This window comes from Eriocheir sinensis, chromosome 48 (genome assembly GCF_024679095.1).
Source record: "Eriocheir sinensis breed Jianghai 21 chromosome 48, ASM2467909v1, whole genome shotgun sequence".
NCBI lineage: Eukaryota > Metazoa > Arthropoda > Malacostraca > Decapoda > Varunidae > Eriocheir > Eriocheir sinensis.
In genome coordinates, this window is record NC_066556.1 from 8,185,988 (window position 1) to 8,213,183 (window position 27,196).

General features: G+C 43.5%; 1 protein-coding gene across 1 annotated transcript in view; it reads right to left on the reverse strand.

Annotated features, from left to right (window-relative positions):
• The window catches only part of LOC126981536 (glutamate receptor ionotropic, delta-2-like), a 40,567-nt gene extending 18,819 nt beyond the window's left edge, over positions 1-21,748 (reverse strand). The window contains exons 1-7 of the mRNA XM_050832735.1: positions 21,579-21,748; positions 17,952-18,226; positions 13,765-13,936; positions 13,060-13,223; positions 11,409-11,597; positions 1,377-1,535; positions 1,095-1,230 (exon numbers count right to left, since the gene is read on the reverse strand). Of these exons, the coding sequence (XP_050688692.1) occupies positions 1,095-1,230; positions 1,377-1,535; positions 11,409-11,597; positions 13,060-13,223; positions 13,765-13,936; positions 17,952-18,226; positions 21,579-21,744 (1,261 nt within the window). The 5' untranslated portion in view covers positions 21,745-21,748. The remainder of the gene's footprint in view (positions 1-1,094; positions 1,231-1,376; positions 1,536-11,408; positions 11,598-13,059; positions 13,224-13,764; positions 13,937-17,951; positions 18,227-21,578) is intronic.
• Positions 21,749-27,196: the final 5,448 nt, after the last annotated feature.

A 27,196-nucleotide genomic window follows, 5' to 3' on the forward strand; every position in this document is an offset into this window, starting at 1 on the left:
CCTCTCCTCTGACCTCTCTTCTCGCCTCTCGTTCTTTTTTTCTTTTGTTGGAGCAGCTTATAGAGGGCTTTTTTTGTTGATGTTATTTTGAGTTTTGCCCTTGAGCTGCCTTCCTTACTATAAAAGAAAAAAATGAATAAAAAGCGATGTGATTAAGGTGGTCAAACTCCCCTATTCTTAAACTCCATCGCAGGTGACCCAAACCGGCTGCATTCAAAGACACACCTGGGCGAGCTAATTAGGCGAGGTAAAGGTGAGCTGTGAGATCCAGTGTCGTTACCAGCCAGCTCACCTTTAGCCAGTCGTTGACCTGCCCCCCCCCACCCCCCCCCGCCTGCCGCTTTCATCACAGCCTCACTTATGTGTTATCATGTGTTGTGATCATAGTGACGAGGGGGAAGGGGGGGGTAGGACGGGGGCGTGTCTTCCTTCCTCTCCCCTTCACCTGAGCAAAATCGGCCATCACAGGTAATCAGGAAGGTTATCTCTCTTCTATTACAGGTGATGCTTGCTCTTATATGCTGTCTGATCCTCGTCTGCTATTACCTCTCCCCTCCTGCTCTTCCCCCATCCCCCTTTTCCTCCACCCCTCTCCTCCATCTCCTTCCCCTTCACCGTCACGTTTCTCCCTCCTCCTTCCCTTTACCCACCCCTTCTACGTCACTTTTCTCCCCTCCCTCTTCTCCACCCTGTCTTCCCCCTCCCCTTCCTCTTCCCCCTTCCCTCCTCCTCTCTCTCCTCCATGGTGGGTATTATTTTCAAGTTTTTGATGTACCTCTAACGCCAGTTGTGATCTCTACCTGTCTGTCTGCCTGCTGGTCTGTCTGTGTGCATTTCTGTCTGTATGTATGTTTGTGTCTGTCTGTCTGTGTGTGTATATAGTACTGTAATTTAAGTATATACTATGCATGGGTGTATGTACGTATATGTATTTGTGGATTCTGATTGTATAAACGTATATCTATATATCTATCTACAACTATGTTTCTATCTATCTGACTATCTATCTATCTACCTATCTATCTATCTATCTATCAATATATCTATCTATCTACCTATCCCCCTCTCTTCCCTACCATGACAACCCCTCTCACCTTGATATACGAGGCTCCTGAAGGCGGCGGACAGGTAGGCGAAGGGCCTCCCGCTCCTCCAGGTGACGTCACGGCCGCTGCTGAGGTGGAGGACCAGGCCGAGGAGCGCCACTTGGCCCACCACGCAGCCCCACAGCTGGGTCGAGTATCGCACAGGACTGTGTTAGTGGTCCGGGATATGCTTAATCAACTTTTTTTTTATAAGATTGGAGGGTTTTGAAGCACGTCACACGAGTGTTCTTGGGCCGTGAAATGTCTTATAATGCGATCCTTGGTCTTTACCTTAGGGGAGAAGACCAGGAAAACCATTGTGAGGGGCTGGAGGAGCTGCCGCGCGGGGTATAGCAGGTAGGTCGACGACTCCACCAAGTGCTCCGTGAAGTCCACAACCTGGCTCCTGCCGTGGCCGATGGCGAGCGTTGACAGGCCCACCTCAGCCTCCTGCGAGATAAAGAAATAGAGAAAATGAGAGGGAGAGTAAGATTGTCCCGGAAATGTGTGGTGGTTTAGCTTGTTCTCAATTTCCCCCCTCATCTTCCCTTTCACATTTGTTCTTTTTTCCGCTGCACAGAGAGAGAGAGAGAGAGAGAGAGAGAGAGAGAGAGAGAGAGAGAGAGAGAGAGAGAGAGAGAAGAGATCGTCCCGGAAGTGTGTAATTGTTAGCTGGTTCTCAATATTCCTCCCTCATCTTCCCTTTCTCATTCCTTCTTTTTTTTTTTTCCTTCCGTGACAAGCTTTTACTTCAGTGGTGAGGGAGGAGACTACGAGAGAGCAAGAGAGAAGTAAAGAAAACATTGACCCGGAAATGTGTGGTTGTTAGCTAGTCCTCAATTCTCCTCCTCCATCTTCCCTTTCTCACCCGTTCTTCAATCCCATGGCAACATTTATTACGAGTGAGAGAAAGAAAGAGAGAAAGTCTGAGAGAGAGAAAAGATTTGCCCGGGAGACATGTGGACGTTACCTGGTTCTCAATTGTTCTCCTTCATCTTCCTGTTCTTGTTTGTTCTTTAATCCCATTGCAACCAAGCTTTCTTTTTTCCCTTCATTCACGGGGCACACAATTCCGCTTCTCCACTCCTCCTCTTCCTTCTCTTCCTCCTCTTCCTCTTTTCCTCCCATCCGCATTCGAAGCCGATTTTCCTCCATAATCTTCCTTTCCTCACTCATTTATTCTTTTTTCTTTAACAATCTTTTACTTCGCCTTCATTCATTCGCTGGGTAGACAGTTCCATTTCTCCTCCTCCTGTTCCTCTTCCCTTCCGTATTCGATAAAGGGATGCCGGTTTTCCTCAACCATATTCCTTCTCTCACTCTTTTGTTTTTCCTTGACAACAATAAATTTCGCTTTCATTCATCGTCGGGCACACAATCCCTCTGCTTCTCCTCTTCTCTTCTGTATTCGATAAAGGGAAGTCGGTTTTGCTAGCTCCACCATCTTTCTTTTCTCACTCATTATCTTTCTTCCTTAACTAGCTTTTATCTCGGGCACACACTTCCGCTTCCCCGCTCCTCCTCCTCCTCCTCTTCATCTTCATTTCCCTTCCGTGTTCGATAAAGTGAAGCCGATTTTCCTATGCCATTTTCCTTTCCTCTCTCATATATTCATTTTGGGCACACAATTCCACTTCTCCTCCTCCTCTTTTCTTCCCTTCCGTATCTGATAAAGTGAAGCCGATTTTCCTATGCCATCTACCCTTCCTCGCTCATTTATTCTTTATTTCGCCTTCATTCACCGGGCAGACATTTCCGCTTCCCCCCTGTTCCTCCTCCTCTTCCTCTTCCTCTTCCTCTTCCCTTCCGCATTCGCTAAAGTGAGGAGCAGGCCCGAGGGAAGCACTAACGGAGACGCACGAGTGGATAAAGCATAATCAATTTGGCCTTTCGCATTGGACGCATTAGAAGCAACGGATGGCTGAACTCAACTTGGTGACTTATTCAGCAGAGTCGAATTAATGGAGCTCCCGATGGCAAGATTTTCGTTTTAGTGAGAGGATGAGTTTTGTTTTCCTCTCCTTTCTCTCTTTTCCTCATTTCTCTTTCTTTCTTTCTTCCTATTTCTTTCTTTTCTTTCTCTTCCTTTTTTCTCCCATTTTTCCTTATAATTTGCATTCCTTAACCTTCCTTTCTTTTCTTTCCTCTTCTTTCTTCCTTTCTTCCTTTGCCCTGCTATTATCTCTTCTATTTTCCATTTTCCTGTGATTTGTTTTTACTTTTTAACGTCAAGTATTCAGTCGTTTCCTCTATCTTCCTCTTTTTTCTTCCACTTTCCTCCTTACTTCCTCTTCTTTCCTTTTCATTTCTCCTATTTTTTTATTTCCCTAGTGTTTTTTTTTCATGATTTTCACATTAGCAAGGGGATGAGTTTTGTCTCCCTTTATTTTCTTCCTCCTCTTTCTTCTTCTTTCTTCACCTTTCTTCCTCTTCCTTCCATTTTTCTCTTCCGGTTTTTTTAAATTCCTTGTAATTCGTCTTCCTCTATCTTTTTCTCTTTTTTCTTTACTTCATTTCTTCCTTTTCATTCTTTTTTTTCTCTCCCATCTCTTATGTTTCCTTGTGATTTGTCTTCATCTCCTTTCTTCCTCCTCTCTCTTCCACTTGCTCTCATCCTCTTCCTTCCTTTTTCTCTCACATTTTCTATTTCCTCCTAATTTCCCTCCCTTCATCATTCTTTTCTTCTTTCCTCCTCGATCTCTCTTTCTTTTCTTTCCTCCACTTTCTTCCTTTTTTCTCTCCTTGTGATTTGCGACTTGTCTTTCTCTACCTTTCTCCCTCTTCCTTTCTTCCTCTTCCATTTTCTCTCCTATTTCTTCCTTTTTCTTTCCTATTTTCTCTTTCTGATTTTTTTATACTTTTGACGTCAAGTATTTAGTCGCCTCGTTGAGTAAACACTGAATTGCTCTTCTGTTTCTTCCCCTTCGTCCTCATTATCCGACCTCGCAAACGGATAACAATTTCTCTTTCATTATCTTTCTTCTGGGCACGAGGAGGCAGGGGAAGCCGAGGATGCAATAAACGAGAGAACAGAAAAGACCGGAACAATATGATGCTTACACACAAGGAAAAAAAAAAAAAGAGAAAGGGAGACGCAGCGAAGAATTGTTGAATCTTTCCGCTCTTTCTTGTTGCCACAGATAAAAGATGAGAGAAATACACGCCTGTGAAAAAGAGAGTAAGCTTGCAGTTCCATTTTAGCTTCAGTGTGCTTATATGCTGATTGTTAAGAATTGTTGTATTATCTCTCTACTTTTGTTGTTTCCACTCGTAGATTCATTTCAATTGGCCACTCCAAACTATCTTCTGTTGTGGGAGCGGCAAGTAGCGGGCCTTTTTTTTACACTTTTTGTTGCCCTTGTGCCGACACTTTTGTTGTAAAAAAAAAAAAAGATGAAATGAAAAAAGTATATGGATGTGAAAAAGAGGATAAGCTTGCTGTTCCATTATCACGTAGCTTGAGTGTTCTGTGTTTTGCTGCTTATTATACAGAACAAAGAAAAAACGGAGGAAGAAAGAGGAAATTACATTTATATGATTTCTTTCACTTATTGTTAACCCACGTATAAATGAGATGAAAAATATATATACGTGTGAAAAAAGAGAGTAAGGTTGCAGTTCCATATTAGCTTTACTGTTTTGTGTAATGATCCTGGAAACATTACACAAATAGGAATAGGGGTCAGTGCAGGGTAGATGCGCAGTATAGACATATATATGTAGGCTGGAAGATAAATAATTCCTTGTCTTATGGAAACGATGTATACCCCGACATATTAAACGGAATATTTAGAAACAGACTGTTCGCTACTTTTAATTTGGTGTTGAGTGTGAGGATTGCAGCAAAATATGGAATTGTTGAAACAGTTATTGTGTTTCTGTGTTGTTTGTATGCCATACGTAACACATTAGACTGAATAATGAATATGCGTGAAGTGCACTGAACCCGGCGCGGCCAACCAACCAACACACGAACGCAACCCAACCACAACACTTTCTGGCGGAGGTCAACATTTTCAAGGCTTTTGGGGAGCCAGACACGACAATAAATCTTGCTCCTCTGTCGCACAAGGTCGCTCAGTATTTTCTCCAAACACATTTTAAGGGATATTTTTCCTTTACTATCGTTTTACACTATTTCATATCAGTTAGGGAACATTACCTTATTTTCAGCGTGTGTTCCATCTTATTATCTCTCTCTCTCTCTCTCTCTCTCTCTCTCTCTCTCTCTCTCTCTCTCTCTCTCTCTCTCTCTCTCTCTCTCTCTCTCTCTCTCTCTCTCTCTCTCTCTCTCTCTCTCTCTCTCTCTCTCTCTCTCTCTCTCTCTCTCTCTCTCTCTCTCTCTCTGTGCTTAGTCATATGAAGTAAATAAACAAACAGATGAAGGAAACATCGCATTTCATACAACACAGATCGCCCGTCACATTGGCGGGTCATCAGATTTTTTTATTAATCCACCGAACCAATGCTCCGGAAGGCAGGAAACTGTGTAAGGACTCAAGGTCTGCGGCAAACCATCTCCCAAGGCCCTGAGGTTACCCCCGTGTTTCCAAGAGTTATTACTGTCACACACACACACACACACACACACACACACACACACACACACACACACACACAAAGACAAATAGAGGCCTTTTGAATGAGCGCCCCCACCTCTAGACTCGCCCCCGTGCAATGTCAACTCCAGGCTCCCTAAAACCAACTGACGAAATACGAAGTGACGTGTCAAATCGCCGCCTATTCACTGTACGACTCAACATTGAGCGTGAGAAGCAGCCTGGATGGCCAACACTACAACCGACGTGACAGTAGTGCGGGAGTACTTCGCGGCCCTGCGGCGCGTGCGGGTCATGAAGTGTGGGGAGCTCGTGGAGCTGCTGGACTCTGGCCGAGGACGTCTTGCCGGAAGGTTCCGCTACATCCCACCCTCCGAGAAACATTCCTTCAGGCTGTCCCCCGGGCAGGGAGTGCAGCTGTGGGTGAGGGTGCGTCCCCCGCACTGCCTCTACTGCCCGCGCGAGGCGTGCCCCGACACCATGGTGCACGCCGTGGTGCTCTACCGGGGCCTGGACGGAGAGTACTGCTTCTTTGACAGCAACTTTGCCATCAGCCCGACCCCCGAGGTGATGGCGGCCGTGACCCGCTCCGGCACGAGTCTCGTTCATTGCCGTCTGGAGCGGCCCGGCATCCAAGGCGTGCGCGTCAGCACGTGCCAGTACTACTGTCTGGCTTTCATGAGCTTCATCGTGCAGCACCCCAGCCTGCCCACCAGGAGGCTCATCAGGAAGTTTGTCAAGTCCATGCGGCCACAGCGAGACGTGAAGGCGGTGCGTCTCAGCCGGGAGATTTTTGACGAGGCGGGCATCGTCAGGGACTTTGAGAGCGACGGAGTGCCCGTTCATGGGTGCTACCAGCCCACCGCCGTGCCTACGACCGTGTATGGGCGCTACCAACCTATTACCGTACCTACGGCCATGCATGGGTACTGCCAGCCTGCCAGCGTCAGGAAGCGGGGAAGTGACGAGGGCAGGCCTATGAAGAGGCAGCGTATAGTAAACGGCTACCTGAAGACGAAGGAGCAGGATAGGTCCCTGCCGTCGCCCGTACGTGGGGAATGCCAGCCTGGCAGTATCTTGAGGCGGAAGCGTAGCTGGAAGAAGCATATGAAGAGGTGGAGTAAGGTAAACAGCTATCTGAAGAAGCAGGAACAGGACAGATCGCTACTTAACAACGAAAGCGAGTCTTGGCCCTCTTGGGTAGCCCAGAAAGAGGCTGGCTGTCACGGGCTGCCCCCACCACTCCATGACAACAAAAACAGCCCCAGTCACGACACGGACATACTACAAAGAGTAAATGTCATACCTAGGTACTCCTGCACACAAAGAAACTGCAGAGTCTATACAGGCTTGACCACCATGACTTTTCTGTGCGTCACATCTCACCGTGAACTGATGCCAAGTGTTTGCTTAGCCTTGGCTCTGTCTCCTTCACCAGAGAAGGAATAAATACAGAAACATCGCACCTCCTCCGCGCGCCATATCTCACCGTGAAGGAACGAATGCAAAGTGTTTCTTAAATATCCGGCAACAGTTTGGTTTACTTTACGGGGAGCGTCTGCAGACCTGTCGGTTTGAAGTGAACTCTTCCAGTGACCTGTGCAACGCTGCAGTTCTTAAAGGTGTAAACTATAACGGTTGAGATAGCAGTGACAAGGATGTTGTTGATTCTATTACTTTTGTGTCTCCTTCTTCTTCCTCTTTTTTATTTTTCTTCTTCTTTCTTATCAACTTCTGCTACTTCTTCTTCTTATCATCTTCTGCTACTTCTTCTTCTTATCATCTTCTGCTACTTCTTCCTCTTATCATCTTCTGCTACTTCTTCTTCTTATCATCTTCTGCTACTTCTTCTTCTTATCATCTTCTGCTACTTCTTCTTCTTATCATCTTCTGCTACTTCTTCCTCTTATCATCTTTTCTTATCATCTTCTGCTACTTCTTCTTATCATCTTCTGCTACTTCTTCTTCTTATCATCTTCTGCTACTTCTTCTTCTTATCATCTTCTGCTACTTCTTCTTCTTATCATCTTCTGCTACTTCTTCTTCTTATCATCTTCTGCTACTTCTTCTTCTTATCATCTTCTGCTACTTCTTCCTCTTATCATCTTCTGCTACTTCTTTTTCTTATCATCTTCTGCTACTTCTTTTTCTTATCATCTTCTGCTACTTCTTCCTCTTATCATCTTCTGCTACTTCTTCTTCTTATCATCTTCTGCTACTTCTTTTTCTTCTTCTTATCATCTTCTGCTACTTCTTCTTCTTATCATCTTCTACTTCTTCTTCTTATCATCTTCTGCTACTTCTTCTTATTATCTTCTTCTTCTTCTTCTTCTTATCATCTTCTGCTACTTCTTCTTCTTATCATCTTCTGCTACTTCTTCTTCTTATCATCTTCTGCTACTTCTTTTTCTTATCATCTTCTGCTACTTCTTCTTCTTATCATCTTCTGCTACTTCTTTTTCTTATCATCTTCTGCTACTTCTTTTTCTTTGCATCTTCTGCTACTTCTTCTTCTTATCATCTTCTGCTACTTCTTCTTCTTATCATCTTCTGCTACTTCTTTTTCTTATCATCTTCTGCTACTTCTTCTTCTTATCATCTTATGCTACTTCTTCTTCTTATCATCTTCTGCTACTTCTTCTTCTTATCATCTTCTGCTACTTCTTCTTCTTATCATCTTCTGCTACTTCTTTTTCTTTGCATCTTCTGCTACTTCTTCTTCTTATCATCTTCTGCTACTTCTTTTTCTTATCATCTTCTGCTACTTCTTCTTCTTATCATCTTCTGCTACTTCTTCTTCTTATCATCTTCTGCTACTTCTTCTTCTTATCATCTTCTGCTACTTCTTTTTCTTTGCATCTTCTGCTACTTCTTCTTCTTATCATCTTCTGCTACTTCTTTTTCTTTGCATCTTCTGCTACTTCTTCTTCTTATCATCTTCTGCTACTTCTTTTTCTTATCATCTTCTGCTACTTCTTTTTCTTATCATCTTCTGCTACTTCTTTTTCTTTGCATCTTCTGCTACTTCTTTTCTTTGCATCTTTTGCTACTTCTTTTGCTTTTTCTTCTTTTCCTGCTTTTTCTTCTTTTTCTGCTTTTTCTTTTTCTGCTTTTTCTTCTTTTTCTTCTCTTCTTTTTTCTTTTTCTTCTTTTTCTTCTTTTTCTGCATTTTCCTGCTTTTTTCTGCTTTTTCTGCTTTATTTTCTTCTTTTTCTTTTTCTTCAAACTTATTAGGTCATACACATAATGACTCGTGAAACAGGATCACAATATAAGCCGATTCCGGAATGATTTCCCGCAGAGAGTCTGGGCGAGCAGAGCTCATGAGAGAGAGAGAGAGGTTACTGAACGGCTCAAAGCTCTCCAACGAGAGCACATTCCACACCGCCAGTACACCTCCAAGCCCACCGATCAGCCCTGGTTTGGTTACCGCTGCCGCCTTGCTGCAGAAAGAAAATATTCTGCGTGGCTCCGATACAAAAGGAGCCCAGCCCGCTGCAACAAAGCCCTGCATCGAGCAGCGTGCAAAAAATATGGTGGCCACCGGTAATTGGGCGAAACGGAGGTGGGAAAGAGACCTCCGCGCCAAGCTGTGCGGGCCAGGGGTGGGCAGCAAGACCTGGTGGACCCTTGTTAAGGAAAAGCAAGGCAGCAGCTACCAAGAAACAATCCCTCCCCTCACCAAGCAGGACGGCACCACAGCCACCAGCAGCAGGGAGAAGGCAGAGCTCCTGGCTGACCTTTTCTCTGCCAAGATGTCCGTCGCCAACCCCACCAGACCTCCACCACAACTGCCACAGGAATGCAACCAGACCCTGACAGAGGTTGCGGTACACCGGGAGCAAGTGGAGCGCCTTCTAAGAGCGGTGGACGTCAGGAAGGCCACTGGTCCTGACAACGTTAGCCCACATGTGCTGCGTCACTGCTCCAGTGAGCTGGCAGGACCCCTCTCGGAGGTGTTCGGGGCCTGTGTCCGGGAGAACACCTGGCCCTCTATATGGAAGGAGGCTCGCGTGGTGCCGGTTCACAAAAAGCGGGCCAGATCTGACCCTACCAACTACAGGCCTATCTCCCTCCTGTCTGTAGTTGGAAAAATCTTCGAGAGAATAGTGGTGGAGGCCATCACCCGCCACCTCGAGAACAACGCCCTCATCACTGACCAGCAGTTTGGGTTCAGATCTGGCCGCTCCACTTCAGACCTCCTGCTGCTCCTCTCCAAGGATTGCCAGGACTCCCTGCACACCGGCCTGGATACCCTTGTCGTCGCTCTCGACATCGCGGGTACTTTTGACCGGGTGTGGCACGCGGGCTTCCTGGAGAAGCTTCGTGCCAAAGGCATCCAAGGACACCTGCTGATGCTGATGAGCGACTACCTTCAAGGAAGAAGCCTCCACGTTGTCGTCGGCGGCCAGCAGCCCAAGGACCTCCCAGTGGGTGCCTCAGTCCCTCAGGGCTCTGTGCTGGGACCTGTCCTCTGGAATCTGTACATCGACGACCTTCTCAGGAGTCTGCCAGCAGTCTCTGCATACGCTGACGACTGCACGCTCTCCCTCTCCTACCCTCGCCAAGAAAGCCAGCAAGCGGTTGCTGAGGTCAACCAGCAACTACGCTTGATACGGAAGTGGGGGGAGCGCTGGCAGGTGAACTTTGCTCCTGAGAAGACTCAGGCGATGGTGGTCTCTCGGTCCCCGGCAGCCACACAAGCTGTCGAAGGAAGGGTGATGTTTGGCTCCGTCACCCTCCCGCTCCAGGATTACGTCAGGATCCTCGGAGTGGACTTGGACCGAGAGCTGCTCTTCGACCGCCACCTGAAACACGTCGCCCACCAAGCCTCCCTACGCGTCTCTGCCCTTCGTAGAGTGGCTAATTTCCTCGACAAGCGAGGAATTATGCTCCTCAACAAGGCCCAGGTAAGATCCTACCTGGAGTACGGGGCTCTGACCTGGATGTCCAGCGCTGCCACACACCTGCAGAGACTGGACAAGGTGGAGCGACGGGTGCAGCGACTGTTACAGGAGAACAACCCCCAGCCGCCCCCTCAGGATATTATACATCTAGACACTCTGGAGCACCGCCGGGACGTCGCTGCGCTGGTGGTGTTCCACAAGGCCCAGGTACAAGCAGTACCACACCTGGCGAAACTGAGGCTCCCCCCACGAGAGGCTGTGAGAGATACGAGAACGGTACTCTCCAGCCACGAGCAGGTCGGGGTGCCGAGGTCACGCGCCAGCCAGCACCAACGGACCTTCACCTCCAGGGTGTCCCGCCTGTGGAACACATTCACTGCAGCAGGGCCAACAGTGAGGGAAATGTCCACCCAGCAGGTAAAAGTGGCTGCTCACAGGTGGCAAAGAACATGCCCCACACCACTAGTGATGCTAAATACACAGTGAACAAGTCTAAAGGGCTTTTGAAATAATGCACAAGAAAAAAGTGACTTTTTAATTTAAGCCCTGAAAAGTGCACAGTGAAACATATGCTACTCGAACGATCGCATAAAGTGTCGTCGGCAAAAACAAATATGTTGTGTACTATAGATTCGTCAGTTTAAAAGAAAGAGAGAGAGAGAGAGAGAGAGAGAGAGAGAGAGAGAGAGAGCAAAGTTAATTTCGGCGAATCTCTCTCTCTCTCTCTCTCTCTCTCTCTCTCTCTCTCTCTCTCTCTCTCTCTCTCTCTCTCTCTCTCTCTCTCTCTCTCCTCTCTCTCCCCCCTCTCACTCACTCCTTCCCTCTCTTGCAATCACTCGTCCGAAGCCTCAACTAACCTTCCTGGCCACGGCACCGACCAGGCCCATCCAGGAGCCGTTCGCCGCCTGGGTACCGAAGCCTTGGACCTCGAGCACCTGGACATCGAACTCAAGGTCTCGCTGAAGGAGTCTCATCACCTCCCCCAAGAATCCATCCAGGTACGAAGCTCCGTCCGGCATCTTCGTGAGACTTAAAGTGGGTGAGTTCTGAGGAGGAAAGTAATTTGTGTGTGTGTGGGGATGGGGGGGTTATTATGGTTTTTCTTCTTCATTACGTGACTTCTTGTTTGGTTCAGAGTTAAAGTGGGTGACTTCTTGAAGCGGAAAGGAGCTTGTTTTTGTTTTTGTGTGTGTGTGTGTATATTTGTGTGAGCGAAGGAAAGGAAAAAGGAAGAGAGGAAGAAAGATAGGAAGGGAGTCAGGGAGATAGAAAGGAAGAGAGATAAAGATGAAGGAGGAGAGGAAGGAAGAGAGGAAGGAAGACTGGAAGGAAGAGATGAAAGAGAGAAAGGAGGAGAGGAAGGAAGAGAGAAGGAGACGAAAGAGTTACAGAAATATAGGAAGGAAGAGAGATGAAGAATATGAAGGAGGAGAGGAAGGAAAAGAGATGGTGAAAGAGAGGAAGGGAGATGGGAAGGAAGGGAGATGAAGGAGATGAAGCAGGAAAGGAAGGAAGAGAGGAGATGAATGAGGAGAAAGAAGATAGAAAGGAAGAGAGAAGACGAAGGAAAGGAAGAGATAAGGAGATGAAAGAGGAGGAAGGAAAAGAGTTTATTGTTATCATAATTTATTCTTCATCCCGTGATTTCTTTTTGGTTCAGAGTCGAGGAAAAGGAGTGATATAGAAGGGGAATGATAGAATATGTAATGTGTTTATTTGTGTGTTTGTAACCTAGAGAAATAAGAACATTAAGGAGGCCAAGATTGTGTTTTTTTGCTTGATTGTTTGTTTGTTTGCTTCCTAGGTGTGCGTCAGGTAGAGATATAGGAATAGAAGAGTAAGAGTACAGTTTTGTTTTTCTGTTATTCATGAGTGGCAAGAAAAAAACTGTGCTTTCCATCCTTACAAGACTGTGAGAAGTGTGTAAAGAAGTTATGTTCATGAGGAAGCATAAGAGCAGAAGCGTGAGGGATTATTGGGTTGACATTTGGGACCAACACAGCGAAGATACGGAAGACAGGGAGACGGGGACAGACAGGGGATGGAGACGGACAGACAGAAGGCATTGTTCAGGACACAGACCAAGGCAAACACACCCAAGACAGACAAAGGGAGAATGGTACACAAGTGGACTTAGAGACACTGGAATTGTAACGAATCTCCTAATAATACTGTAGAGACTAGTTAGCGGGTCTGATAACACTACTACTATTACTATTACTATTACTATTACCATTACTATCACTGCTACTGCTACTGCTATTGCTATTGCTATTGCTGCTACTACTACTACTACTGGCTGCTACTACTACCACTACTACTGCTGCTACTACTACTACTACTACTACTACTACTACTACTACTACTACTACTACTACTACTACTACTACTACTACTACTACTACTACTACTACTACTACTACTACTACTACCACTACTACCACTACTACTACTACTACTACTACTACTACTACTACTACTACTACTACTACTACTACTACTACTGACCTCAACGATAGCCACGGGGAGGGTCATGTTGCCGAGGGTGGTGGGGGGTGCGAAGGGGTCACGGGAAAGGATCAGACCCCCGCCCCCACGCCCACATCCCGCCCGCGCCCACCGCAGCTCCCCCCCCGCGAAGACCAGACGGTACACAGAGGTCACGCAGACACCTGTAATTATCAACATCCGCAAACAGGTAAAACAAGGAAGAAACACTGAAATAATTATGAACCTCAAGAAACACTATAATATCAACATGAACAAACAGAAAAACACTAAACAAAATACTGTATTAATATCGACTTGCATAAACACTATATCAACATCATCGAACAGGTAAAACACGGATCTAGAAAAACTGAAATAATATCAAGAAACACTGCAATATCAACATCAATATAAACATCATCAAAACATCAACATCAGTAACACAATAAAAGTATCACAATAATAATATCGGTATTGTCAGACACTTAAGACTGTCACAATAACTTTTTCTAAGATCCAAAAAGGCGATCAGTCGGGTTCTAATGAGTGATATTTTAGGTTCATGGTACAGAGAAAGGGTCAAACTACCACCAGGGTCAAAAACTACCCCTGGAGATGCCTAAAACTCCAATGAGAGTCTTGTCGAATATGTGTGACTGAGCGCCGAAATGTTTAAGAATATGAACCTAAGAAACCCACCTAATTAACTACCCACCTGCTCACCTGTGCCTTCATCTGGGGCGTCTTGGCGAGGTGTGGCGGGCAGGGGCGTCACCAGCAGAAGGTTGTGTTGGTTGGTGAGCAGAGCGCGGGGCAGGAGGGCATCAGGGAACGTCGTTGCGTCACTCACCAGCACCCACACCCTCCCGGGCACCAAGACACGCCTTGCTATGGCCTTCAGGAGGGAGAGAGAGCGGTCAAACATAAGGTAAGGTAGAGTAAGGTATGGTAAGGTAAGATAAGGTAGGGTAAAGAAAGGTAAACTAAAGTAAGGTAAGTTAAGGTAAGGTGAGGTGAGATGAGGTAAGTTAAGGAACAGTACGGTTAGGTTAGGTAAGGGAAGGGAAGGTAAGGTAATGGAAGGGAAGGGAAGGTAAGGTAAGGTAATGGAAGGGAAGGAAAGGGAAGAGGAGGTAGGGTAATAGAAGGGAAGGGAAGGGAAGGGAAGGGAAGGGAACGTAAGATAATGGAAGGGAAGGAAAGGGAAGAGGAGGTAGGGTAATAGAAGGGAAGGGAAGGGAAGGGAAGGGAAGGGAACGTAAGATAATGGAAGGGAAGGAAAGGGAAGAGGAGGTAGGGTAATAGAAGGGAAGGGAAGGGAAGGGAAGGGAAGGTAATGGAAGGGAAGGGAATGTAAGGTAATGGAAGGGAAGGGAAGGGAAGGGAAGAGGAGGTAGGGTAATAGAAGGGAGGGGAAGGGAAGGGAAGGGAAAGTAAGATAAGATAAGGTAAGCTAAGGACGGGAGTTGTGAGGTAAAGGGAGAGAACGGTCGGGTAGAAAAAGATTGAGTAAGGAAAAATAGGTAATAGAAGACAGCAAGATACGGTTAAAGACAGTAGGGTAGGAAAGGACTAGGTAGATAGGTAGTAGGTAGGTAGTGTAGGTAAAAGAGAGATAAGAATAAAGAACATTAGGGTAGGGAAGGACTGGGAAAGGAGAGGTAAGATAGAATGTAAGCTAAGGATACAGAAAGGTAGAGTAGGAAAGAACTGGGTGAGGAGAGGAAGGCTAGACTGTAAGGTAAAGGATATAGGACGATAGGACTGGGTAAGGAAAGGTAAGGCAAGGAGAGATAAGATAGACTGTAAGCTTGGATGAAATATGGAGTAAGCGGTAATGGTGATATTAATGGAGGTGATAATGGTCTTGATAAGGGTGATGATAATAGGGATGGTGATGGGGGTGATGATGATAATGATGACGGTGAAAGAGAAGGATGGTGATAATGACAATAATGATGTTAATGGTGATAATAATGGAGGTGATAATGGTGTTGATAAGGGTGATGATAATAGGGATGGTGATGGGGGTGATGATGATAATGATGACGGTGAAAGAGAAGGATGGTGATAATGACAATAATGATGTTAATGGTGATAATAATGGAGGTGATAATGGTGTTGATAAGGGTGATGATAATAGGGATGGTGATGGGGGTGATGATGGTAATGATGATGGTGAAAGTGATGGTGGTGATAATGGTGATGATAATGATGATGGTGATAATGAGGGTGATGGTGATAGCAATGGACGCAATAAGAAAGGCGGCGTAAGGCGAGGAAGATAAGTGAGTCCCAATTCGGTTACATTAAGACAGTTTCACAACCTAAACTAAATTACTATTCCCCAGCGAGCATAGGCCTAAAGTTATATAATATATTCACTCCCCGGTCTGGGTTCTCTCTCTCTCTCTCTGGGTTTATGGCTTATTTGAGAGAGAGAGAGAGAGAGAGAGAGAGAGAGAGAGAGAGAGAGAGAGAGAGAGAGAGAGAGAGAGAGAGAGAGTTGCCAGTTACTATTAAGAGATCGAGAAAATATTGCAGAGTATGAGATGAAAAATATTAAACAGAATCAAATTAAATGTCAAATTAAACATAAAATAGAATACAATACGCCTTTATAGCTTCGAATTCCTCCTCCTTTTCATGCCCTCTCAAAAAAGAAAAAGAAAACACATTAAAGGCAAGAATTTCATTTCGATACAGCCAGACTTCCTTCATTTTTGTTTCTTTTTCTTTGACCTTGTTTTCAGTTTCTTCCTTATTCGTCTTCTTCCTTACTCTTCTTCCTCCTCCTTTTCATTAACTCTCAAAAAGAAATCAACAGCAGAGCTTCATATCAACACAGGCAGACTTCCTTTCATTTTTCTTTCTTTTTCTTTGAGCTTGTTTTCAGATTTTCCTTCTTCTTCACCTTTCTTCTTCTTCCTCCTCCTTCTCATGACCCCGCAAAAAAAAACTTCAAACGCCAAGACAATTCGACACAGACATTCCTTTTTTTATTAGACTTTGTTTTCAGAGATTTCCTTCTTCTTCTTCTTCCTTCCATTTATTCCTTCCTTTCATTCGTTCGTCCGCTTCACAAGGTTTAGGAAGTTAATAACACAGCCTCTACCAAAGCCCTGTCAAACTATTCCTTTTGCCAAACTATCAATAGGGTCATAGTAGTCGATAGTTGAAGGATGGGCTGTAGGGTTAGAATAGAGAACAGAAGGGTAGGAAAGGACTGGGTGAGGTAAGAGAAGGGCAGGTATTGTAAGGTAAGGATTGACAACCTCTAACAAAATCCTGTCAAACTATTCTTCTTCTCAAACTATCTCTAGGCTCATAATAGTCTTCTCCCTTCTTCGTCTTTCTTCCTTTTCTTCTTCGTTCACTAACTTCCATCATCTTACCTTGCCTTGCCTTACCTTACCTTACAAGACAAGATTTAGGAAGGCAAGAAGACCTGTTTGGATATTCAAGTTTGATGTGTGTGTGTGTGTGTGTGTGTGTGTGTGTGTGTGTGTGTTTCTTGGTGGATTGATGAAATTATACACATGAAATTTTTTTTTTTTTTTTTTTTTGCGTCTACGCCTATAGCGCCGGTAGGCTTGCTTGAGGGGCCTGGATGGTGTTCGGCCCCAGCCCGTCATGGCGCAGGCAAGCGTTTATAGTGGCGCCATCTTCTCTTGGCTCATGCTGCCCCCCGGAACTCGTTCTTGATTCACTTGGACGGGTCCGGGTTGAAGGAAGATCTTCAGGACAGCATGTGGGTAGTTTTAAGCCACTCGGCGGTGACTGAAAAATCCGAGGTGGTAGCATGGGGATTCGAACTCGCGTCGTCCATCACGTGGTGAATGTGGACCCAGCACGCTACCACTCAGCCACCGCCTACCCATAAGCATAGAGACTGTGGTTCTATTTTTATTCCCTGTTATTGGTTTATGTGCGACGAGAATATAAATAGTTTTTGATAAAAGTGATTGACGTGGACGTTCGCGCGTTGATTGTCTGTTAATTCTATTTCGTGTGTGTAGGTGGTGGGATGGACAGGCACACAGACAGACAGACAGAAAGAAGGAAAGAGAAAGAGAAAGAAAGAAGGGGAAAGATGAAAAGAAAGAGAGAAAGTAAGAAAGAAAGGAAGAGAGAAAGAAAGAAAAGAAAGAAAAAAGAGAAGAAAAGAAAGAAAGAATAGACAGACAGACAGACAGACACAGACAGACAGACAGAAAGACAGATAGACGGGCAGAAAAGCAGACAGATAGATACAGACAGACAAACAGACACACTCACACTCACAAGCGCCCCCCCCCCCTCCACACACATACACACACACACGCCTGGCCTCCCTATCATCAGTATCATCACTAATGTTCACCTGCTACTCCTGCATTTCCCATGACGCAATAGTGGTCAACGCGCGCTGTTTCGCCGCACAGAGGGGACTTTAATGTTTGGTTCATAACTTTCCATTCAGCGCCAAGCCGAAAATATAACGTACACTCACGCACTTACTCTCTCATTCATATGTAACGCGGAATTAAAATCCAAGTTCATATAACGCGGCTCAAATGGGAAATTCCAGTAATATTAGCTTATGAAAGCCCAATAAAAGTAGTAGTAGTACTAGTAGCAGTAGTAGTAATAATAATAGTAATAATAATAGTAATAGTAATAGTAAAAATAATAATAATAATAATGATAATGATAATGATAATAATAATAATAATAATAATAATAATAATAATAATAATAATAATAATAATAATAATAATAATAATAATAATAATAATAATAATAATAGAACTGAATTACTCTGAGATGAATATTGGGGCTTTTTTTAATACTTCTAGTCCTTGATCTGTTTCCTTGTGTATCAAAGCGCGCATAAACACACACACACACACACACACACACACACACACCTGTTTCACCACATCCTGCAGGTACGTCGCTGAGCCGCGGACGACGACGCTGACGCTGCGGTAGTGACTCAGCTGATCCTCGAGGCCCGTCAGCGCGGCGTCAGCGTCCCCATACACCTCCGTGGGCAGCGCCGCCGTCAGTGTGCCCGACGCGGCTGCCCCGGCTCCCCTCGGCAGGCCTGGAGGGGTCGTGCGGTGGCCGGGGTTCGCTGTCCCCTTGAGTGTGTCCTCTCCCCCATGCTTCAGTTCCCCCTGCAAGACTTTCACCTCGTTTTCTGTGGACAAGAGAGAAATTTAGTCATATTACATTTCGCCCCCAAATACATTTTTGCAGAGGATTTCATATGAGTTTTGGCCATTTCCAGTGGTGTTTTTTGTGACCCTGGTGGTGGTTTGATCCTTCTTCTTTACGCTGAACGTGAAAAAAAACTCATGAAAACCCGACTAATCTCCTCTTCGGCCTTTGGAAATAGTTCACACGAGAGGAGGAAGCGTCTGACAATACCAGCCTCAATATTGAAGCCTTGTCGCACGTGTCGCTTCAGAGTTCAAAAAAATTAGGAAGCGATGAATATATAAAAGTTTAAACAGCACTGCGAAAAATACTTTCACATGAATATTAACAGATTAAACAAGTAGCGCCGTAAAAATGTAACACTGTGCATTAATTTCCCGGCAGTTTCCAGCTTCCCGTCGCATGAATTCACTGTCGCGGGTCGAGTTTATAAAAGTTTAGCGTGTGGAGCGGCGTTCCGGGAAGTGTTGCATTTAGAACCCGAGCGACAGGAACGACGACTGAAGGGGAAGGAGAGGGCGGCTGAAGGCGAGGACGAAGGTGTGCAGGACATTAGGGAGGTGTGGACGAGGCCTGCAAAGGATTAATGGTTCCCTTACTTCTATTTCTTCATTATTTAAGAGAACAATAAAAATGGTGTGATGGTTCCCTTACTTTCATTTCTTTGTTATTTAAGAGAACAGTAAAAAATGGGGTTAGTTGTCCCTTTACTTCCATTTCTTTGTTATTTAAGAGAACAATAAAAATGGTGTTAATGGTTCCCTAGCTTCCATTTCTTTGTTATTTAAGAGAACAATAAAAATGGTGTTAATGGTTCCCTAGCTTCCATTTCTTTGTTATTTAAGGATGTAAAAGTGTAAAGACAGGCGTGTGAGGGTAGGAATGAGCGTGGGAGATAAGAACAAGGGTTGAAAAGGGATGAGTGAGCTAAAATGAGAGGGAAGAATGGCGGTGAATGTGTATGGGAGGAGAGAATGCGTCTGGAGAGAAATGATGATATAAAAAAAAATGAGAAAAATATGAGGCTGTGAAGCATAGATTGTGAAAAGATGATACTGGATGAGAAATGAGATGAGAGGAGAGAGATGAGAACCAAAATGAGAGGTGGTGCTGTGGGTGTGCATAAGAAGAAAAGAAATGAGTCTGGAAAGAACGGAGCGAGGAAAAGTGTAAAAATATATGGGAATGAGAAGCTGAGATTGTAAGAGGATGATACGGGTAAGTGTTTCCGAGGAGATGAGACCCAAAGTGAGAGGAGGCGATACAGCGGATGTGCATGAGAGGTAAAGAATAACTCTGTAGAGGAGGGAGCGAGGAAAAGTGTAAAAATGTACGAGAATATGATAACAAGACCGGAAAAGGAAGACACGAAAAGGAAAAGGAAAAGGAGAGCCAAAACGAGAGGGTGACGAACGGGGGATGTGCAGGAGAGGTAAGAATGTGTTTGGAGAGGAGGGAGCGAGGGAAAGTGTAAAAATGAACGAGAATATGATAACAAGACCGGAAAAGGAAGACACGAAAAGGAAAAGGAAAAGGAGAGCCAAAACGAGAGGGTGACGAACGGGGGATGTGCAGGAGAGGTAAGAATGTGTTTGAAGTGGAAAGAGCGAGAAAAAGTTTAAAAGATATGACGATGCGAAGCTGTTATTGAAAAAGGAAGATATCCCAAACGGTTTTAGGAGTATGAGAGCAGGAACGAGAGTGTCAAGCGGAAAAACTGCATCTTGAGGGAGAGACTTGAAGAAAAGTTTGAAGATTCACGAGGATGCGAAGGTGATATTGGAAGGGAAGATGCCAATAACGGTTTTAAGAGAATAAGAACAATAATGAAAGAATGTCAAGCGGTGACTGTACAGAAGAGGTAAAACCGCATCATGGGGGGAACGAATTGAGGAAAGGCGTAAAAATAGATGACGATGCGAAGCTGATATTGGAAAAGAGAAAGACAAATAAGAGTTTTAAGAGAATGGGAGCAAAAACGAGAGAGCTTCAAGCGATGGGTGTGCATGAGAGATAAAACTGCATCTTGGGGGGAACGAATTGAGGAAAGGCGTAAAAACAGGTGACGATGCGAAGCTGATATTGGAAAAGAGAGAAACCAATATGAGTTTTAAGAGAATGGGAGCAAAAACGAGAGAGCGACAAGCGGTGCATAAGAGATAAAACTGCATCTTGGGGGGAACGAATTGAGGAAAGACGTAAAAATAGGTGACGATGCAAAGCTGATATAGGAAAAGAGAGACACCAATAAGAGTTTTAAGAGAATGGGAGCAAAAACGAGAGAGCAACAAACGATGAATGTGCATAAAAGGTAAAAATACGCCTTGAGGGAAAGAATTGGGGAAAAGTGTGAAAATTTATGGGAATACGACGCAGATACAAGGGAAAGGAAGCTACCAATAAAAAGTTCCTAAAAAATGAAAGCAATAAAGAGAGTGACAAGCGATAAATGTGTATGAAAGGTAAAAATACGTCTTGCGAGAAATAATTGAGGAAAAGAGTAAAATTATATGAGAACACGAAACTAAGAATGGAAAAGGGAGATATTTATGAGGGGTTTCAAGGGAGTGTGCAAAATCGAGGGAGTGACAGGTGATACAGGTAATAATTAGACTAGAGAGAATGAAAACGGGAAAAGCGTAAGAATATATGAGGATGTAAAGCTAAGAATGGAAGAGGAAGAAGTGCATGAGGGTGTCTGAGAGAATGAAAGCGAAAACAAACGATAAATAAGCATGAAAAGAGAAAATGAGTGAAGAGAGAGCAAAGAGGGAAGAAAACAGCAAAAAAATATGATGATGTAAAGCTAAGAATGGAAGAGGAAGAAGTGCATGAGGGTGTCTGAGAGAATGAAAGCGAAAACAAATGATAGATAAGCATGAAAAGAGAAAATGAGTGAATAGAGAGCAAAGAGGGAAGAAAACAGCAAAAAAATATGAGGATGTAAAGCTAAGAATGGAAGAGGAAGAAGTGCATGAGGATGACTAAGAGAATGAGAGCGAAAACAAGCGATAAATGACCATGAGAGATAAAAAAAAAAGAGTGCAAATGAAGGAAAGGAGGGAGGAAAACCGAAAAGAAAAATGACAATGTGAAGCTAAGCATGGAAAACGAAGACATTTGTGAGGGATTTAAAGGGACTGAGTGCAAAATCAAGAGAGAGACTGACGATAGGTATGGATAACAAGTAAGAATGACTGGAGAGACAAGAGCGAGGTGTGAAAATAAATGAAGATGAAAAGGAGAAGATACGAAATGGGGTGACAGATACATTGAGGGATTCTACGGGATTGAGTGCAGGATCCTGAAGGTGTGAGGGTCTCCGTACTGACCTAGGGGCGTCCTGCTGAGGTAGAGGACGTGGGGGGCAGGGAAGGCGGCGTGCAGGAGGGCGGCGGCGGTGGCGAAGGCGGACAAGGTAGCGGCATGTGGAGGCGGAGTGGGAGGTGGAGGAGGAGACAGTCTTCCCTCCACATGACTACCTGGAAACGCAAGCATGTGGAATTACTATTAGAACAAGAAAAAGAAAGAGAACATGATGGAAAAGAAAGAAAGAAACAAATTAACGAAAATAAAGCATAGGATCAAGGTGAAAAACGAGAGAAAGATAGAAAATAATGAAAGGAAGATGAAAGAAATATAGGAAGAAGGAAAGAATGACGGAAATAAGCAAAGTTAAAAAGACAGAATGACGAAAATAAAAAGTTAGTATGAAAAAAAAACATAAAAAGAAAGAGAAAGAAAGAAGAAATGGATGAATATAAGAATTAACCCAGAAAACACATATGCAAACAAACCAGCAAACAAACAAACAAACAAACAAACAAGAGTACAACGATGAAACTGAGCAAATATCCGATAAAAGAATTGAAGGTTGGATAAATATAACACAAATTGAGAACTGTATACAAAACCTTCCCTGCGTTGCATTCACTGCCTGCAAATAGTTGGATCGTTTTTGTCACCATCAGTTTCGACGGATAAAAGTAAAAATCAGACAATATCATAAACCAACATCGTTACGTTACACAGCTCTGAATATCTGCGTGTGCGTGTGTGTGTGTGTGTGGGTGGGTGGGGGGGAGGAGGGAGGGGTTATATGTGTGTGTGTGTGTGGGGGGGGGGGGGTTATGTGTGTGTGTGTGTGTGTGTGTGTGTGTGTGTGTGTGTGTGTGTGTGTGTGTGTGTGTTTTAATCCCTCCACAAGCACAGCCACACACGGAAAACAAAAATGTGAAAAAGTCTAAAAGGAAAATAAGAGAGAGAAAAAGTTCAAACCGGCTTTCCCTCATTAAAAAAAAAGTGAAATAAAATGCGAGCCGGACACTAAATCCTGCACAGAGGGAAAGAAGTCACCGGGCAAAAAAAAAAAATTAATAGAAAAAAAATTGAAATACCCAAAGATGAGTGAAAGAAAAAAATGTACATAAATCACAGAAAAAAACGGACACAGTAAAAAAATCAAATAAACAAAACACATGTGCAGCCATTTCGACGACAAGACTAAAAACGCATATACAAAAAACAACGTAAAATATTCAATAAAGCTAATAAAAATACAGATCAAACGATTATGCATCCCCGAACACGTCTTTTTTCAGTCACAACCCAGATTCATATATATTCTGATTCACCTTTTTTTTCTTTTTCTTTTTTTTATGCTAAAATATTATAGAAAACGGGAAGTCACATGCTCACTGTAAGAAGAGGCGAGGACGAGGACGAGGACGAGGACGGGCGAGAAGCGAGGCGACGCGAGAGCCATCTGTTGGTGTGTGTGTATGCGTGCGTGTGTCGCTTACCGTGGCTCAGGGAGGAATGACGCGACACACACACACACACACACACACACACAGATGAAAGAGACAAAGAGAGGTGATGACTATAATTGAAGAGTTGACATATTCGCTTCACTTTACGGGAAATACTATCATCGAGCCACTTCCATTACTCGCTCTCCCGCACAACAACCAACACCAAACACCCTATACTCACAACCACAACCACACTCACCATCCCCCTCTCACAATCTTTCCACCTCCACCCATGCACAACCACCACCTCCACCGCCTCTTCCCTGTACGTTCGAGTTTAAATTATTTTCTTTATACTTGCGGTTAAAGAATATTAGTACCCGAGGCTCAACATTAATTTCGAAAAGACGAGAAGGTAAAAATATAATAAGAAGATAGATAGTTCATATGAAGAGTAATACTTGTAAATAAAATGAATACGAAACGGAAAAGTGTTGTACTGTGAATACTTAAGTTATCCTAAAAATGCACTCCTTTTTACCCTTCGAAAATGTTATCAAGTGAACCTTGTATTCAATTCCTAAAAGTATACAAGTAAAAAACAAAAATGAATATACCTACCTACCGATTTACGTGGATACAATATACATACATACATACATACATACATACATACATACATACATACATACATACATACATAAATACATACATACATACATACATACATACATACAATAAGAGAGAACAAATGGAGTTACGTGTCTACATTAAAGGAGAAATATGCAAAAAAAAACTATCAGAACATACATACATACATACATACATACATACATTAATACATGTTCATAGTTAGTTAAGTTATTGCTACATAGATACATAAACAAAAATTAAAATACAAAACAATGAATATGCCAATAGACGCACGTAGCTTCACAGAACAAAATGTAATAACAAATCTGTATAAAAACTTTCAAAACCCTCACCAATGCTTTAAGTACATTACCCTTTTCCTCTTTGTTTGTTTGTTTGTTTGTTATTTCCCGAACTCTAGGCATTATACATTTTTGTTTAATTGAAGTATATGTTTTATTTTATTTATTTATTTGTCTATTTATATATGTTTTCACCTATTTATTTATTTGTTTTTAGTTTTGATGAATTATACATTTTTTTCGTTGTTTTGTATTCTCTTTTGCTTCTCATACTCATCCTTCTTCATTTCATTCGTTCGGTAGGAGTAATCAAACCCCTTCTAAGATTGCATTAACCACTATTATCATCTACTCCCTTCTCTACTTCACGGTATCATTCATCATTGTCTTGTTCCTTCTCAACCTCAAAGCATTATCAAATATCATTCCCTCCAATATTGCATTTCATAATAATTCCGCTTCTTCCCTCAGGCCTCAAACTGATAAGCATTTCACATTACAAAATAACTTCATTCGCCCACCGAGGTTAAATATGCTAAGTGTAACGCATGAGTAAAAACATTATATTATTGTGTGCATCAGGGAGTTGCTGGTGCGTGTAATGAGTTCCAGTGTTCATTATATATCGACAGGGAAAGTTGGAAAGTTTCGTTTAGTCGGCGCAACATCTGTGGTCATATGCCGGAGAGAGACAGAAGGGGAAGGAATTATAGGAGAAGAGAATTAACATATCCCAGGAGACAGGACACAACCCCCGATTAATACCTGATACCCATTCACTGCTGGATGGACAGGGGCGTAGGGTATCGGAAAAGCCGCCCAAATTTTTACACTCAGCCCGGGAATCGAACCAGGGCTCTCTTGGTTGTGAGCCGAGTGTGCTAACCACTGCACCACGAAGCCCCCATATCGACAGAGAGGGAGAGAGGGAGGGTGAGTGAGAGAAAGAAACGGGGGTGGAACTCTGTATATACCCGTCTGTCAATCTACATCTCCTAATCATTCTATTTACTCTTATTTTCTCTTTTTTTTTTTTTTACAGCAAAGGAGGCAGCTCAAGGGCAAAAAAAAGAAATAGGGAAAAAAAGACCCACTATCTCCCTTCCCCTTCCCTCCCCTTCCTTCCCCTTTATTCCCATCCCGTCCTCACCACCGCCGCCACCACCAAACGCAAGCAGCAAAACAAAGCGAGTGTTATGTTTCCATTAGAGTATAATTGCGTATTAATCTCCTCGTACCGCCTTCCTAGAATTCCTTTTATTCGTCTCCCTCTCCCTCGCTCTCCTCTTTGCATATTCCATCCGGTTCATCCTCTATCTTAAGCCCTCTAGTTTTTTTTGTTTATGTTTGTGTTTGTGACTTTATGTTAATGTACCGATACTTTTCTTTTGTTAGGTGGTTGCATATTTCTCTTTTAATGTACACACGTAACTCCATTGTTTTCTCTTATTTGCCTTCAAACGCGTCTCTTTTTCGGCAAGGAAGGCAGCTCAAGGACAAAAAACAAAACCAGGAAAAAAGAAATAAACGCTAGACAGGAAAAGAAAACAACGAGCGCCCAGAAGACAGGTCAATTTCAGGTGGGGAGGTGTCTTAATACTCTCCTCTTGAAGGCAGAAAGAAATACAGACGAGGGAATGCTGTTCTCGTGTTTACCTGCCCGTCTTCTGAAGCTAATCCTCTTCCTCTTCCTCCTTCATCATCATCTTTACTCTTATTTCACCTTTTCCCATTTCCTTCCTTCCTTCCTTCCTTCCTTTTTTTTTCTTTCTTTCTCATCATCCTCTCTACATGATTCGCCTTGTCCTGTTTTTTTTCTTTCCTACTTTCATTCTTTCTTTCTCTCTATTTATCTTTTTTTTTAGTCATGTGTCTATTTATTTATTTTCTTTCGTCTTTCAAATAACTCTTACCAGGCCTATCTTTTCTCTACTTACACTCCACCTCCGTACCTTCTTATCCTCCTCTTCCTCTTCCTCCCTCTCACCTTTCTACTCTACTTCCATCTCGCTTATCATGATCACCTTTTGGTCTCCTTACACTCCTCTGCACACCCCTTCCCTTCCCTTCCCTTCCCTCCTCCTCCTTCTCCTCCTCCTCTTCTTCCCTCCATCCTCGCCGTCAGTTTTATTCTTTCTTTCATCTCCTTTGAAGTTAAGTTATGATTAAGTTATGAACTCTGGTTTCGTTCTTTTCTTTTGTTATTTCCATCTTCCTCTTTCCCTTTATCTACTCTTCTGTCTATCTACATTTCCTTACTCATATTATATCTCTTCCTACTTCTCTTAACCTCAATCTTACCCCCTGTACTCCTCCCCTCTCTCTTCCTCTCTACTTCTCTCTCCCGGCGTAGACAGGCATCTCCTCCTCCTCCTATCTCATCACACACTCACTCTTCCTCCATCTTGTCCCTCTTTGATATCAGTAATGGGAGATCTGACTCTGATATGCTTACCTACTTCACGTATATTGTAGGGGGGCACGGGAGGAGGGTAAAAGGGGCTGTAGGCGGCGTTCCTGTTTTCTGTGTTTACTCTTCAGGTTCGAGGCCCGACAGGTAACACGAGCAGGTAAGGTAACAGTAGAAGGAAGTTTAATTAAAGAGGGAAAGTGTAGGTATGTTGTTCTCTTATCGATGTGACAAATCTTGTACTCGCTATCTATCTGTCTATCTATCTGTCTACTATCTACGTATCTATCTGTCTCCCTTCGTCTTTACTTTCCCTTTCCATATACTTGAACTCATTCACTCTGTCTGTCTATCTATCTATCTATCTATCTATCTATCTATCTATCTACATATTCATCTATCTAACTATTTATATCTTTTGTTTTGTTTCCCATTGTCAAAATATATCATGACATGCTCACCGTCTTGTCTACTAACACTCTTTTTCACATATTTTCTTTTCCTCCACAAAGACCGACTGCGAAATCATTCAGAAAGACCTCAATCGCATTATCGAATGGTCGGAAAAATGGCAAATGTCCTTTAATGTTAAATGCAAAGTCATGCACATTGGGTCCAGAAACAGTAACCACACATACTTCATGAATGGGAAACCTCTGCAGGCGATGCAGGAGGAAAAGGATCTTGGGGTCACTATCAGCAGTGACCTGAAACACGCGAATCACTGTAAAAAAGCATATAACAAAGCCAACACTATGCCAGATGTGATGCTATCCTTGTATATTTCCATGGAAAGACCGCACCTTGAGTATGCAGTACAGTTCTGGTCTCCTAATTACAGAAAGGACATT